General features: G+C 45.2%; 1 protein-coding gene and 1 long non-coding RNA gene across 3 annotated transcripts in view; both read right to left on the bottom strand.

Moving 5' to 3' along the window:
* Positions 1-1,475: 1,475 nt before the first annotated feature.
* Positions 1,476-10,913, bottom strand: HMGB1 (high mobility group box 1). Its single transcript, XM_004478921.5, has 5 exons — positions 10,735-10,913; positions 9,081-9,244; positions 8,752-8,897; positions 8,095-8,269; positions 1,476-7,083 (listed from the first exon to the last, which is right to left on the bottom strand). Exons 2-5 carry the CDS (start codon positions 9,228-9,230, stop codon positions 6,907-6,909), a joined length of 648 nt encoding a protein of 215 aa, XP_004478978.1. The 5' UTR covers positions 9,231-9,244; positions 10,735-10,913; the 3' UTR covers positions 1,476-6,906.
* A 2,854-nt stretch (positions 10,914-13,767) lies between these two features.
* Positions 13,768-15,727, bottom strand: part of LOC111760642 (uncharacterized) — a 149,086-nt gene continuing 147,126 nt past the window's right edge. For both annotated transcript variants that reach the window (XR_011645781.1, XR_011645782.1), the window contains exon 3: positions 13,768-13,822. This is a non-coding gene — a long non-coding RNA (uncharacterized lncRNA). The remainder of the gene's footprint in view (positions 13,823-15,727) is intronic.

The raw sequence follows: 15,727 nt of genomic DNA, 5'->3' as shown, positions 1-15,727 counted from the left end.
ATTATTAATAGTCCACTAAGACTGCTTGATCCTAAAGATAAGAAAGAATTAGATTTGACTTAAAAATGAAGAGGTAAGTAAAAAATAATAATAAAGAAGAAAACTACATGTGTTTCTCAGATCAGTTGATTCTTACCTTCTTAACTAAAAACTCACAAGGCTTTAACATTTAATTATTTTTAAACTCCAGGTTTCATTTTTACAGTACAGCTACTTTACAATAATATGTCTACCTTCTAAAAATAAAATCAATATTGTTTCTAACAGTCTTTTATAAGTATCTGTGGAAGCTCAATATATAAAAATTCATGATGTGAAATTTTGCAAAGTTGACCTCTAAAATCAAGGTTCTTGGGGAGTGGATGTGGCTCAGGCAGTTGGGCACTCACTTCCCATGTGGGGGGCTCCACGTTCGATTCCCAGTGCCTCCTGGAGAAGGCAAACAAACAATGAGCAGACAGATGAAAGAACCAGTGGGGGGGGGGCGACACGATAAATAAAAAAATAAAGTAAATAAATCTTTTTAAAAAGTCAATGTTCTTAACTCATTGTACAAAACAGATTTCTATAGGATGTACTAGAAGATAAAGTTTATATTATTAATCCAATTCCGTGTTGACCTGTTGGCCACCACTAAAAAAGCATGTACTTTCCAGAAGAACTGTTGACCAATGCCTCGGGCTTACAGTCATGTGAAAATGCAGTTAACCTTATTCAGAGCATATATTTATAGGGAAAAATTCTGATAAATTACTAATTAGTGAGCATTAGTAAGTTACGGAAATTCTGTAGATTACTATGAGGGATGGTGATGCAAGGAAATGAAAAGCAAGAAAGTTCTAAGGCTTCTGCAAATTTGTCCGTTTTTCCACCCATTCCAATTGATCTCACATTCTTTTTGCAGTTCTGCAATTACTTGAATATAAAAGCTCTTTCTGTTAATCTTCAACCTGAAAAGTAATAAAATAGCAGAGGTACAAAGGGGAGTGGACATTTCACCCCAATGGCTCTCCAGGTTTTTCAGGCTTATTTAGCTGCTTGATAAAACTTTCCCCCACTGCTGTAGAATCTTCGAAACCATGACCTCTCCTGTATCCCATGTATGTAAAAATTGTTGATATAGCCTTTTAAAAAGTTACTACATTTGGTGAGAACTTTGTGAAGGCAGCTTTGTAAAACTCACCAAATGTGGCTCATCTTTTGATTGAGCAATTTCACTTGGAGGAATCTATATTCACATAAAATAATCATGGACAGAAAGATACGGCTATAAGGATAAGGAGTCGGTCCAGCCTTTTTCATAACAGCAAAATATCAGAAACCATGATATTTAATGACACGGGAGCAACTAAATAATTTATGGCATTTTACATTCATTCATTCATCCATTCAATGGAATACCACACAGGCACGAGAGATGACGCAGTGTACGAGACATGAAACTTTTTCAAGACAGACTATTGAACAGGAAAAGCTGTTTACAAATAGAAAGTTTATTAATATACTGCCAATTTGGAAAACAAACAAATATAAAGAAGGGCACACAGCATGTTAATAGTCTGTCGAATGGAATTGTGGATATTTATTTCCTTCTTTGGCGAATGCCAATATCATTTATAGTAAGGACAGAACGTTTTTTAAAAGTTATTGAGTGTGCTGAACAAGTCTTGCAATCTTTCCTTCTGTTTCTGTAAGATGGTTGCTACAATTCTAAGGACACGAAAACAGCACCCAGGAGACTCCCAGTCCATTAGAACCAGGTAGCTTATGGCTTTGCATCTATTTTTGTTTTGTTTTGTTTTGTTTGGAAGTGCTGTGACTGAGTCTAACTTAAGGGCCAGGGAGGAATCACAGCAATGGCAGCATGTGCTGGCAGTGCCCACATGTCAACAATTGTAGCCATGGCAGGAGAACACAGGCATGAAAGCAGGGAGCAGGCAGGAAGCCTTCTGGCTGGGGCCCCTTCGCTCCTGTCCTTGAAGGGAAGGGAAGGAACTCAGACTTCTTTTGCACATACTGTGAGCCTGGCACTTCCCTGGGCACATATGTGTGTTCGATTGTTTTGATACTGCTTTTAGTCCTTGGGCAAGCCTTTGAGCCACCACGGTCCTCTGTCCACTAGTCCTCAAAAATGCACAGGCTGGACTGCAGTGGCCCTTTGAGCCCCTTCCCCTCCAAGACGCTCTGGGCCCCCACGCTGCTGAATGTTCCGTTCTTGCCCTCTAAGCTTTGGGGAAAAGAGGCCTTCCCGTTTGCCTCTCTGCCTCTGAGTCTGCCTGGACTCTTTGCTATGTCCAAGCCCCAGTCTGGCTGCTTCCAGCTGGCAGAGCAAGTCCTGGCTTCCCTGAGATTCAGATGGCGGAGCGGGGACGGGGAGCTGCCATGTCCTTCCTTACTCTTTGTACCTTTCTTCCTGGACATGATTCTGGCACCTGACAGTGTGGGCAGTGGAGGTTCCTGCTTATCTTTAGCAGAACTCTCCTTGTTTCCTTATTATTTGGGTGCTCGTTTTGAGGACTTTTCATTCTTTCACCTGGTTAATGTTCAGGCTGGTTTATAAGTTGTTCTCTATAATTAAAACCCAGTAAGCAAAAATATGGCAGATCCTATCATTAAGAGATTCTATGGAACTCTAAGGAACTAAGCCTAGTTCCACTTTAAAACCTAAAAATACATCTGCATTTATAAATGCATTTTGGGGAATGGATGTCCTTTACCCTAAAATACCATCTCCAGAAAAGAAGAGAAGCAGGCTTGGTCATGAACTTTATTCTTTTTAAGCTAAGTCCTCAGGATCATTCCAGCCCTCCAAAAAACCCAACTCCTAACACTCAGAATCTGGCTCACACAATCCGTGAATGCACATTGCAGCCAAACTTACTTTTCCAAAACTGTTGGCTGCAGCTGCTATAAGAATGACACACAATCTCTGCTAGGGAAAAAACACTGCCCAGATAAAACTACCAGATACTTCCGTTTAGGATGGCGGATGCCAAAATGAGAAGGAAGCTCCTCATTTTCACACAATGGATAGATTACTTAAATATTTAGTTATTGCAGTAACTTCTTAGAGAACTAGTTCAGCAGTTTAAATGATTAGTAGAGAACACAAGGGTCTTTCAGTTCAGATTCCACCTTTTTTGTGTTTTGGTGGCTCTGAACAGATGACAATATTTCAGCATTTTAGTTTCTCCTCTTTTAAACATAGCTAAGTTATTTCATAGAGCCAAAGAATAACGAGTAAAATAGTAAGTCGCTGTAACAATCATTCACATTTCACAGTACAAATATAGCCTTTTGGGGGGGGTAATCTATCAACATCTGTCCAAATTTTAAACACACATCTTCTTTGACTTAGCAATTCCTCTTTGAGGTATCTATCCTAAAAGACAAACACGTGTCTAAGAAAAAGAAAGGTACACAGATGTTCACTGTAGAATCATTAGAATCAGCATACAGTAGAAATCGAGTACCCTGACTGCCCAGCTGTAAGGGAACGGTCAAGTGTAGTACAGGGCATCATGCTAGGGAACATCATTTATCACTCCATACACCTGTGTGCCTGAATTACTTGTGTAGTTAAAGAAGAAAAACAAAACGAGTGCATCAAGAAAACGTATAGGGATCTCTCTAAACCCCGCTTGCTGATTTTCTGGCTCTAGTTGGGTGCAGAGGCTCCAGATACTCAACACTTGTCCATTTCTCCTGCTTCCACTTGCAAGTCTACTGCAGTTCCTCCTTTTAGTCCAGCTGGATTAAAGGGAAGAAGAAAATAAACCAACTGGCATTTTTTGTTGGGGAGTTATACAAACCATTTTCTGGCTTTTATCTAGTTTTAAAAGGTAGTTCAAAAGTCACTTGAAAATGACATAAAGTACAAATATGAAAAAGCAAATTTAACTATAATCGCAATCCCTTAATAAAACAGCCTTCAAGGTCACATTTAGGCAACAGTTAATCCTAGTAAGACTAACCGTATGTGCCTAGCTGGTGCTGACGAAGAGCTACTTCAGGCCCTTTCAGAAGGCATGTAGGTTCAGCAGACCTCGGTTTGAACTTTCACCATATACTGTGTGATGTCAGGCAAGGTAGTTGGCTGCATTTTTCATTCAAAAAACGCTATTTTGTCCCTCCCGTGTCAATTTCAACATGTCTGAGCACTATTTCTGATTACCTAGGCACTGAGGGAAGTATTTGTCAAAGGGCTACTCTGGTTACACTTTTCCAATCTTTAACTCTTATCCCTGTGGTGGGTGCAAAGGGCAAAGATGTCCTTTTTCAGAGTTCACTCCAAAAAGAACATGACAATGGCAAATATCAACGCTGTGATGGAAGATTATCTGAATCACGTCACTCATCATCAGTAGCTCCCAATCTTTACGCAGGCAAGTTAGGAAATTGTTATTTTCAGTAAGTTTTAATCAGCAAGCCAGGTACCAATTTTCAAAATATAGAAAGCAATACTTAAAAAGTACAGTTTGTTTAAACTTTTATATTTCAAGAAATTCTTTATTCCCTATAAGGCTGTAATGACTTTTATGAGTGATTAAAAGTTTCATAGTTCCTCTAGATATGTTGCCTAATTATGAAAAAAATCATCTCATTAATACCAAAATTTTGTACCGAATTGTCTAAATAAATAGTCTCCCACTCCATTTGCTTGCGTTTTGGATGTTGACGTTTCAGGGGTGCTCAACATTTGGATTACCAAAAAAACCCTCCAATTAGTTTTCTTATTAGAGGGAGTTTTGATTTTTTCCTATCAAGATATGAATCCGGTTGTCATTACATACCAACCAAATTACAAAGATATTCCCTTGACAGAGTTCACTTTCAAATAGGTAAGACTTCTTAGGTATAGTGAACTTACATTAAATCAGAGAATATGGTCATTTGCTTCCCTTGGCTAAAATTTTGATAAACCTTAAGACATGCATTCAGTCCTTTTTGAGATCCTCTCAATTGGCTTTAAAAGATAATCTTGTAGATTTATCCTTACTAACTCCACTGCTTATTTACATGTACCTTGCTTTAGAGAACTTTAACCCTTAGGCTGAAAATAAACTAGTTTTTCCTCGTATGAATATGTATATGTGTGTGTCACCTAAAAGTACTTGGGATATTTGACTTTAAAAATCCAAACGAACAAAAACCTGTTGCATCAGTCATTAACCTATTTATAAATTTTTTTTTTAAAAATAGGAGGTCCTGGGGATTGAACCTGGGACCTCATACTTGGGAAGCGGGTGGTCAGCCACTTGATCTACATCTGCTCCCCAGCCAAGCCTATTTCTTAAAAGGGAAAATTTGCCCTCATAGCTATTTAAATGGCATCGCTAAAAACGACTAGAAATTAAACTTAAAAGATGTATGACCTTAAATTCTTAAGTGAAAACCATTTAATATTTAAAACCTCTGCAATTATTAGTTTATTAGTATTATCCAGGACTCAGATGTTCAGTATTCCTCCTGAAGTCATACATAAACAAATGCAAATGGAAAGAATCCAAAAGTCAAAATAATATAACAAAACAGTACTCCATCACAAAAGCGTGTAAAATTACAAGAACGCTATTTTAACACACTGGCACTTTTAACGATAATCTCAAAAACCACAAAATTGCCAAATTGTTCCCTAAGCTGCTAAGCAGGTAAAAAAAATGACCCCAATTAATCAGTTTGGGTTTTATAAAGAAAAAACGAATTTGAATAAATTGGATAGCTGGTACTGAGATGCAAAGTTCAAGTGTCTTCTTTCCTTGTGTCTATTTCATCCATAAAGGGGCAGGCAAACCACAATATATGAAAATATACCCTACTTTATATGTGGCACCTTTTCAAAAGCTGGCCCAATTAATTAAAAATATTTAATTATAATGGAGAATCTCAAATTCCTAAGCAGTCCATACATAAATTGGAAAAGACATTTACAGCCAGTACTTTCCTAAGAGCCCTTGGAGGGGCTGATGTCAACAGAATACGACAGTCTTGTATTTTAAGCTCACGCTTTTGGGAATACATTCTCAGGTCTTCTTTAACGTGGGAACTGCAAATATAACTGCCATTACATAGTAATGGGAGTTAAAAGACTGGTGAGTCCTCATGTAAAGAATAGAATATATACCTATTAGTCCTTCAAGGACAGACAGAATGTTTGGCTCTAATAATCCCATCTTGTGAAGAGACTGGTCACTCTTCACTTTGTAAATGTGGTAACTGGGCTATGCACAAAGTTTGATATCCACTGATCTAGATCTGTGAGTTTCAGTTATGGATGAAAACTGTCGCAATTCAATTTTATTACCCGTCACAAGTGTGCAGATGAAAACTTATTAGCGAACTATATGAAAAGATGAACACTGTCATAAATCATGTGATCCAAAATGGACAAAAGCAAAAGACTAGCTTCCCCTCAAGAATAATTTCAGACCTATGAAAAGGACAACAATACTAATAAAAAAAATTGTATTTACTTAGAAGCATTCAGAATGTCAACAAAACAGCTGCAACTTTTTTTTCGCAATTACAGAGTGGTATTCAGTTAACAGAACGACAATTATTTCGGATAAGCTGCATCAGAGACAACTGAAGATGAAAAAACTACCATCCCCATATATAACTAATTTGTGCTGTGCACCAACAAGAACCTGCTTTAAATTTCCATGCCAATTTACAACCCCCATACTGTACCAGGCAAGGTTAGTGGCTATTGAAAAGACCACCAGGACAGGGCTATCTAAAGACACATTCGGTAGTGTGTTAACTATACAAAAAAAGACACTGTACAGTTTAAAAACAAATCTTACACAGCCTTACATTTCAATTTTTTTCTTTAGAAGGAGTGAGTTGTGTACAGGGGGGTTAAATGCTTTATAGACAAGAAAAAAAAACTGCGCTAGAACCAACTTATTCATCATCATCATCATCTTCTTCATCTTCGTCTTCCTCATCCTCTTCCTCCTCCTCATCTTCCTCATCTTCTTCATCTTCCTCCTCTTCCTTCTTCTTCTTGCTTTTTTCAGCCTTGACAACTCCCTTTTTTGCTGCATCAGGCTTTCCTTTAGCCCGGTATGCAGCAATATCCTTCAGAAACAAAGGAAAGTGGTGGGAAAGGGGAAAAAACAAAACAGAAAATAAAGGGAGAAACAAGAAATAAAACTTTGTGAAAAACCAAAACCCCAGTAATACTTTATTAAAATAAATATCCTATTAAAATAAATATCCCCAGACCCGCAGACCCTCTCCAATGCCACAAATACCTATCCTAGGACTCTGAGAATCTATAAGATAATTATCACTAGTTATCTAAAATTCCCCGAATGGCATGGCCTAATATTTGTGACATTATGCCTCAGTGCAGTGCAGTGCAACAAGATACCACATCCCAACTCTAGTTTATGAAAACTAGAATGTAGAGACTTTGATTAAAGGGTAGACACTGCCACCTTCTGAATGTAAAAAAGTACTCTACAGGTTTAGACTATCAGACCTTAATCCACAGAAAATTTTTTTGAGAAAATAAACTTGCCAGTAAGCATGAAATTAGACTGACTATAAAACTTTAAACACAAACTAAATTTTAAGTACTTAATATTCCAATTCAAAGTATAGAAGTTAGGTTTTTTTTTCTTTACCACTTATTGTTCAGTCAGGACATATTAAACTTTTACCTTTTTGGGTTTTGGGGGACTAAGAAAACATAAATGTTTCAGGGTATGTTTATGATGAATACAATCTGCATTACTTGTGCAGTTTTTATACTGCATGCCTCATCACTGAAAATAACAGACATTTCTGAGTCAGTGACTACCAAAATTTTCCTAAGTACTGGGGAATATAACAAAACCAAGTTAAATGCATGGCCTTTACCTGAGTTTATACTAAATAAAAATCTATCAGCCATTTATTTGATCTTCAGCACTCTTTGGAAAATGAAAGGGCACTTAAGACAAATGACAAGGGCAGGCTGAATGTAATCCTTACACTAAAACACATACATGCAAACCCAGAAAATTAAGATGTTGTGCCAAGTACAAACTACCCAACAGCTGGCACACCTTTCATGATCCTACCAAGCAAGCCCACACCCCTTACCTTTTCGTATTTCTCCTTCAGCTTAGCAGCCTTCTTTTCATAAGGCTGCTTGTCATCTGCAGCGGTATTATTCCACATCTCTCCCAGCTTCTTTGCAACATCACCAATGGAGAGGCCAGGATGTTCGCCTTTGATTTTTGGGCGATACTCAGAACAAAACAAGAAAAAGGCCGAACTGAAAGAAGAAATTTAATTTCAGAATTTTAGGTTAACATCACAAAAACAGAAATTATGAAGCATGGATAGAATTAACATATAAAAGTTGATTTCTACCATGCATTTGGGTAGGGTGCAAATATAGCCTTCATAACCCAAGCTTAATGTACAATTGTTTATAATACTAGCTGAAGATACCCAAACTATTAGTTACTGTTAAGAGTTCCAAGAGAACATTCTTATCAGAGAAAATCTCAAGAAAGAGGGTCAAAATTACACTTAGGGGCAAAGTTGGTGAAGGAGGCAAGTATCTAATTCAAATATGCTGTCTAAAAACTCCCATCCAGCGGGTATTTTGTATATAATACCCAACAGACCAATGCGGGCCATTTTTAGCTAAGACACTTTGATTATACCCACAAGGTGACTTGTTAAACTTCTAATTCTACTGGAAAACATTTCTTGAAGATTAAAAAAAAAAAAAAAGGGTAGGATACTCACGGAGGCCTCTTGGGTGCATTGGGATCCTTGAACTTCTTTTTTGTTTCTCCTTTAGGAGGGATATAGGTTTTCATTTCTCTTTCATAACGGGCCTTGTCTGCCTTGGCCATGTCTTCAAATTTTCCTTTCTCTTTAGCAGACATGGTCTATAGAAAAATTATTTAGGAACTCATATTGCTATTTAAGTTAATTATTTGCCAAACATTAAAATGAATAAGAGCAATGTCATCATCACCACCCGGTTAAATGTACTAGGATTAAAAAAAAAAAAATCCCCATTCGCTATTACCTTTTAAATTACCTCCTTAGTATGTCTAAAGCCCTCTTACCTTCCACCTCTCTGAGCACTTCTTGGAAAACTCTGAAAAGTTGACTGAAGCATCCGGGTGCTTCTTCTTGTGCTCCTCCCGGCAAGTTTGCACGAAGAATGCATATGATGACATTTTGCCTCTCGGCTTCTTAGGGTCTCCTTTGCCCATGTCTACTTATTTTTCTAAAAAAAAAAAAAAAAAATACAAACAACCCCCAAACACAGAACGGAACGGTGTTTGCTGCTGGCAAACGGCCTCCCACGACGGCCAGAAGCCGTTTAACTTCCCCGGGAGGGCGGCGGGGCCAGGGACTGGTTATCTAACGCAGGCGGGCACGGGGCACCGGGCAGCGGCCCTTCCCCGCCATCGCCGCGGGCGCCCCCGAGGGGCGGCGGGCCTTGGGGCCTGGCCGCCGGCTCCCGGGCCATGTTGAGCCCGCGGAGCCCCGGGGCGGCAGGCAGGGCCGGGCCCGGGCCTCCCCCTCGGCGGCCTAAAGTTTTCCCCGGAAAAGTTGGCGCGGCGGGGGGCGGCCGGGGCGTGGGGCCGCGCGCCCGCCCGGCTTCTGTTCTGACTGAACACGTCCGGTCTGAAGTTTCTGCGCGTAAACAAGGCTGAGGGACAAAAGCCACTCCCGCGCTCGCGCTGGGGGTTTTTTGTGGTTTTTTTTTTTTTTTTGGGGGGGAGGGAACACCCCGCCAGGGGAGTGGTTTTCGCCCGTCGGTGGAGAGTGGGGGGGCGCGGGGGCGAGCCGGCGGCGCCCCTTCCCGCCAGGGCCGGCGGGCGGGGGGCGAGGCCCGGGGGTGCGCGGCCGCCACGTGCGCCCGCCGCGGGCCCCCATTTTGTGGCGGCCGCGGCGCGAGGCCCCGCGCGAAATGGGGCCTGGCTCCGCCCGCGGCCCCGGCGGCCCGGCCGCTCGCAATGGCCGCCGCGCGCCCTCCCCGCCTGCGCCGCCGCCGCCGCGGCGAACATGGCTCCTTCCCTTTGTGTGTGTGGAGCCGGCGGGGGCGCGCCGCGCTCGGGGCCCGCGGCGGGGGGAGGGGCGGGGGCGCGCGCGGGGGAGGGGAGGGGCGCGGCGCCCCCCGCCCGCCGCCGCCGCCCCCGCCGGGGAACGCGCGGCCGCCGGCGCGGGCGGCGAGAGAAAAGTTGCCTGGGAACTGCGCGCCGCTCCCGGCCGGCCCCGCGCCGGGTTTTCGCGGCCGCCCGCCCGCGTCGGCCATGTTCCGCGGGCGCCCCGCCGCCGCCGCCCGGCCCCGCGCCCCGCCCGGCCCTCCCCGCGCGCCGGGCCCGCTGCGGCCCCGCGGCGGCGGCGGCGCCCGCCCCGCGCGCCCCGGCCCCGCCGCCCGCCCGCCCCGCGCCCCGGCCCGCGGGCTGGCCCCGCCGAGGTGGGGGGGGAAGCCGCGCCGGGCCCGCTTCCGTCCGCCCCTGAAGAAAAAGCCGCCCGCGGCCGCGCGCCGGGGGCGGGCAGCGGCGGGCCCGGGGCTCCCCGGCGGCGCGGGCCCGGCTCCGGCGCGGGGCAGCCCGGCGGCGCGGTCCGTGCGCAGTCCCCCCGCGGCCCCCGCGCCGCCTTTGTGTGGCTCCCGGGCCGCCGGCCCCGGCCGCGGGGATCCGGCCGCCGCGCGGGCTCCGGGGCCGCCCGAGGCGCCCTCCGCGGCGCGCCGCGGCGCCGACTCACCGTCCGCGAGGCTCCGAGTCGCCCAGCGCCCGCCCGGCTCGCACTTGCCCGGCGCTGTCTCTATGGAGCTCAATGTACTGCAATGGCTGTGAGAGCGGGAGCCAGACGCAGCCTCCTCACTCTCTCCGCTCTGTAACATTACTCTCCAGCCAGCGCCGCGCCTATTGGCTACCGCCAACTCACCGGGCCCGCTCATTGGCCCGCTGCCTCCCATTGTCCTGACCAGAGCCCGTTCGCCATTGGCTGGCCGCGGGGACACGTCATCCGGGATTGAAACAGCGCGCAAATCTGAATGTGTGTGTGCGCCGGGCAGAGAGGCTGAGGCGGGAGAGGCAGAGGCAGCGGCAGCAGCTGCGACGGGAGAGCGGAGCTCTGTGGTGGATGTGTGCCTGCGTCGAGCCCGAGCCCGCCCCGCGCCCGAGCGCCCGCCGCGCCGAGGAGGGCCGGCGCGGCCGCCCGCGGCCCCGGCTCCTCGGGCAGCAGAGCCACCCGCGGGTCTCGCCCCCCCTCCCGGCCCCGCACTCGCCCCCTCAGCCGTCGGGACCAGGGCCTCGCGCCGCCCCCGGACCCCCACGGCGCGGGCGGCAGGGCGAGCTCACGGCCCCCGACGCCGGGGACCCTGCGCGGGCCGGGGGGCGAGGGCGGCCGGGCCCCGGGCCCCCCACGGCCCTCGGCCCCCGGCAGCTGCGCCGCGGCAGCGCCCCTCCCGGGCAGGGCCGCGGCCCCCGGCCCGGGCTCGGAGCCACCGCGGCCGGCGGGCCGGGCGGCCGGGCACCCCGGGTCGCTGCCCGGCGTTCGGTTTCACCCTTTTTTCTCCGTTTGCTCGAGTTGCACGGCTCGCCCAGAACTTTTTATTGAGGCACAAAGCCCCGTCTGAACTTTGTGGAAATCGAATCATTAATTCCCTGTAATGAAAGCACAGCCATTCCGTTTCGATAAAGGGGCACTCTCTTAGGAAATGCGGGCGAGGGCCTGCTCGAAGTCACAGATCCATTCGAGACCACATTCTACACGCTTCGGCTATTTTATTTGCCCGGGTGTGGATTACCCCTAGAGCCGCACGGATCCCGGGCGTGCTATCTTCCCTCCCATCGCACCACTTAGCCCATCCGTGGAACCGCTCTGGGATTACCCGACCAGCAGGTATAGCGTTACCTGCAGGATTTGGCGGGGGCAGAGTGCAGTCGCCCAAATTTGCAGGCTGTGGTTTCTCTTGGTATTAGTAGACACACTTATTCTGTCTGTGGAGGAAGTACAGTTGGCCCTAATAACAGTTCGGAAGACTATTCGGTTACCTCGGTCCTTTATGAAACTATTGTCTATTCCTTTTTGCCCGGCACAGACCACACCCCTATTCGGTTAGAACAGACTTCCCCTTTTTTTCGCTCCCTGATGGCATGTTTATACCAGGCTAAATCCACCAGCCGACCCCTCCAAATGTAACAGGCCAAAGTTAAAATCAAGCACTTGCAGGACGTTAATTTGAATGTGTAGCTCCTCTAAGCATCCAAAAGCTCAAGTATTTGCTCAGCTTTATCAAGATATTTGAGAATAGGCTTAGATCATCTTTCCTGACCTATGGGTTTGCAGCTTATTCTTTGTTCTCTGTTTTTTGTTTGTTTGCTTTAAATACACTCTCAGTCTCCGGAATTATCTTGCTGAAGGAACAATGCTCCATGTGTGCACTTGGAAAAGACTTAAGGAATATATAAACTGGCGTCCTGCACACTCGGTGTTTAAAAAGTAAATAAAGTTAACTTTCATATGCTGTTATTTTCACACATATTTTCTCTACCTCCCTCTACTAATAAATGTTATGCTTTGCTTAAATCTAGATATTTATTTTCAATCCTATTTTATCTTCTCAATGCCTTATTTTACAAAACACTCATGAAACTATTGAAGATGCTCCCACTGGCAATTGTGATATAAAAATCTGGCCCTTATTTGAAGATGGCACTACCAATTTTTCCAGGCACAGTGTTAGATTTGCACTGACCTGTTGTCTAGAATGGCTTACACCAGCCCAGTAAGTTGATCACCACAAAACCGTGGAAGAACAGTATGCCCAGACAAGGTTTCTATTTTAGCAGGAGGGTATGGTGAGTACCAGACCTGATTTAAACAGACTGGGGTTCAAATCCCAGCCCTGCTGCTTGGGAAGGAATGATCTTGGGCATGTTTTTTTAAACCTTTCTGTGCCTCACTTTTCTCAACTGTAAAATGGAGCATTTTATAAAGATTATAACACAGCATTGTTATAAAGAATCGACTTTAAAAAAAAAAAGGTTTAAAATTATGTGACACAGACGCCATCAGTCCTGTGATTTAGAAAACCTCAGGGGCAGTTAACTGAGTTTTTCTTCAGATTAACATTATAATTTTAATTCTATGTTTGCAAATTGAGTTGTTTCTTTTCAATCCCGCCTCAAACAGTACTCATCTTCATCCCATCCGATGGTGGTGCTGCCTTTCCCCAGTGCAGCAGAGGCCGAGTTAGAGAGCAGAGTATAAAAATCGTCATCTATAGGCACAGCATTTCTTATATTTGTTTTGCTGTGATATAGGGAGGGACATTAAAAGGAAAGCCTGATGTTCACTTATTCATGATATTCACTTATGCCACCAGACCCTTCCCTTCTTCAATATGAATCATTAGCCACCATTGGACATACACTTTACTTTAGCGTTTCTGGGTCTTTTATCCCAAATTACAAAGCTAATTCAAAAGGTCTGAACACTGTTCCCCATACCTATTCAGGCCACCTGAGGGGCAGCTCTTCATTCTCCCAGCCTCTGCCCTTCCTGAAGCAGGCCTCGAACCCCTCCAGGACCGGAAGAGCCTCTCTTCTGTGACCCTGCCATGTTCTTGCAGCCACCACTGCACGCGCGATTGCACACCTGCTCTGCTGCACTGCACTCCATAAAGGCATCTTATCATTGCATCCTGAGTGCTGGCACAGTGCCTAGCATACAGTAGGCACTAAATAAAGTCTGCGGAATAAAAGAATTCATAGCAAAAAGAAGACTTACTGCAAGTTATGGTTTTAATCATCTTCCATCGGTAGAGATAAGCGATTGGGTCTTTCTAAATCAGAAGGCAAGAAAATAGAGTAATAAGTAAAATGTGGATTTTAGGGTACTAAGATTGAAAACAGAAGCCAATTGCACCTCAAAAAACTTAAAAGGGGGATATAGGGTTGGGGGATCTCGAACATAGAGAAATACACAGTGTTTACCAGTTCTGAAATAGGCCAAGGTTATTCCTTGTTGGATACAGTGAACTATGGCAAGCCAGAGGAGAATTTATCACAGAAAACTGCAAGAATGTCTGCCCATTCGGGCACTCAGTTGCTTCCAAATGAGTTTCGAAATTTAACTCTAATGAGAAAGAAAGGAAGGAAGGAAGGAAAGAAGGAAGGGAGGGAGGAGAGGGGAGGAAGAAAACAGGCTATAAGCCTCGCTGGCTGTGGAGGAGTGAGTGCTCCTTCGTGCTGTGATCCCGGAAATCAAGCTACCTGAATCCCTTGCTGTCTCCCAAGCTGAAAGGGCTGGTTTCTGGAAAGGAGTAGAAACAGTAAACCAGAACCTCTGACCAGGTCACCCTCTCTAAAGGTCACAAGTACTGAAAACTTTTTTTTTTTTTGTTTTTTGAGGGTGGTGGAAAAAAAGGCGGGAGGAATTCAGGAAGAGTAGGGGTTTGTGGACTCTGGACTAGCAGCTAGGCGACGGAGTTCCAGCCCCAATTCCTCCTCACACAGGCCTCTGGGGGCCACTCAGGCCTGTTTCTCAGTTTCGCCGACTCTTTTTTTTGTTGGTACCAGGACGAGACATTAAACCCGGGACCTCAGATGTGGGAAGCAGGTGCTCAACTGCTTGCCCTACATCCGCTCCCTCACCGCCTCTTAGGGTACTGACACCTTCTCTCTTACTTGAAAGGATGTTTCAGGGCAGGAAGAGAGGTCAGAGGCAGAAGGGAGAGGGGTGGCGTGATATTCGTGGTGGGTGGAGAAGGGGAAGTGTCGGGTCGGTCCCAGCTTGCGTCCTCCCTGCCCAGCCGGGTCTCCGGTGGGAGGTTGGCTTGCAGGCGGGGGCATCAGTGGCCTCAGATGTGGGCAGCTTATCGCTAAAGTGGAGGAAATGGTGCCCGAGCTAATTCATACTAACAGTTTCTCAAGAATTGGAACATCTGGTTAGTAAGGAAGAAATATCAGACCATTCCTTAGTGAGATGCCTGTTCTCTGGTTAGTCAAAGAATGGTACAGATGGAGAAGGAAAACTCATTAGAAAAAGGCTTTATAAAGAGATGGTTTAAATTTTGGAAAGATCACTATTCTCATGAGCCTCATCAACAGGTCAGTTCAGTTGCCATATTAAAAGTGCGATAAACCTTAAGAATAAATGTCTTGGGGAGTGAGGTATATGGGAACCTCATATATTTTTTAATGTAACACTTTGTGTGATCTACGTATCTTTAAAAAAAAGATAATAATGATAAAAAAAAGAATAAATGTCTGCTCATGCTCATGAGAAGGGCTATAACAGAAAAGCAAGATAACGGCAAGTGTTGGTGAGGATGTGGAGAAATTGCAAGTCTCAAATACTGCAGCCTCTGGTGCAGCCACTTTGGAAATCATTCTGACAGTTCTTTGAAAGGCTTGACAGAGAGAGTTACCATTTGACCCTGCAATTCCGCTCCAAGGTGTATACCCAAGAGAAATGAAAACATATGTCCATGCACACAAATGCTCATAGCAGCATTGTTTGTATCAGCCAAAAAGTAGAAACCACCAAAATGTCCATCAACTGATGAGTGGGGAAACCAAATGTGACCCACTCAGCCATGGACTAATATTTGGCCATAAAAAGGGATGAGGTTCTAATATATGCTACAATATGGGTGAACCTCAAAATCATTATGCCAAGCAAAAGAAGCAGTCATAACAGGTCACTACTAGTGTAAGATTTTATTTATATGAAATTCCCAGGATAG

Source organism: Dasypus novemcinctus, chromosome 15 (assembly GCF_030445035.2).
Source record: "Dasypus novemcinctus isolate mDasNov1 chromosome 15, mDasNov1.1.hap2, whole genome shotgun sequence".
In the NCBI taxonomy this organism is placed as follows: Eukaryota; Metazoa; Chordata; class Mammalia; order Cingulata; family Dasypodidae; genus Dasypus; species Dasypus novemcinctus.
Note: the sequence above shows the minus strand (reverse complement) of the source record. Positions and strands in the feature narration are given on the sequence as shown.

What these genes read in the sequence shown, in the direction of transcription:
- HMGB1 (XM_004478921.5), bottom strand. Translation starts at nt 9,230, where the DNA reads ATGGGCAAAGGAGACCCTAAGAAGCCGAGAGGCAAAATGTCATCATAT. An exon ending in AGTGCTCAGAGAGGTGGAAG is followed by an intron (nt 8,898 to 9,080) that starts GTAAGAGGGCTT and finishes ATTTTTCTATAG; the next exon opens with ACCATGTCTGCTAAAGAGAA. An exon ending in TGAAGGAGAAATACGAAAAG is followed by an intron (nt 7,084 to 8,094) that starts GTAAGGGGTGTG and finishes TTGTTTCTGAAG; the next exon opens with GATATTGCTGCATACCGGGC.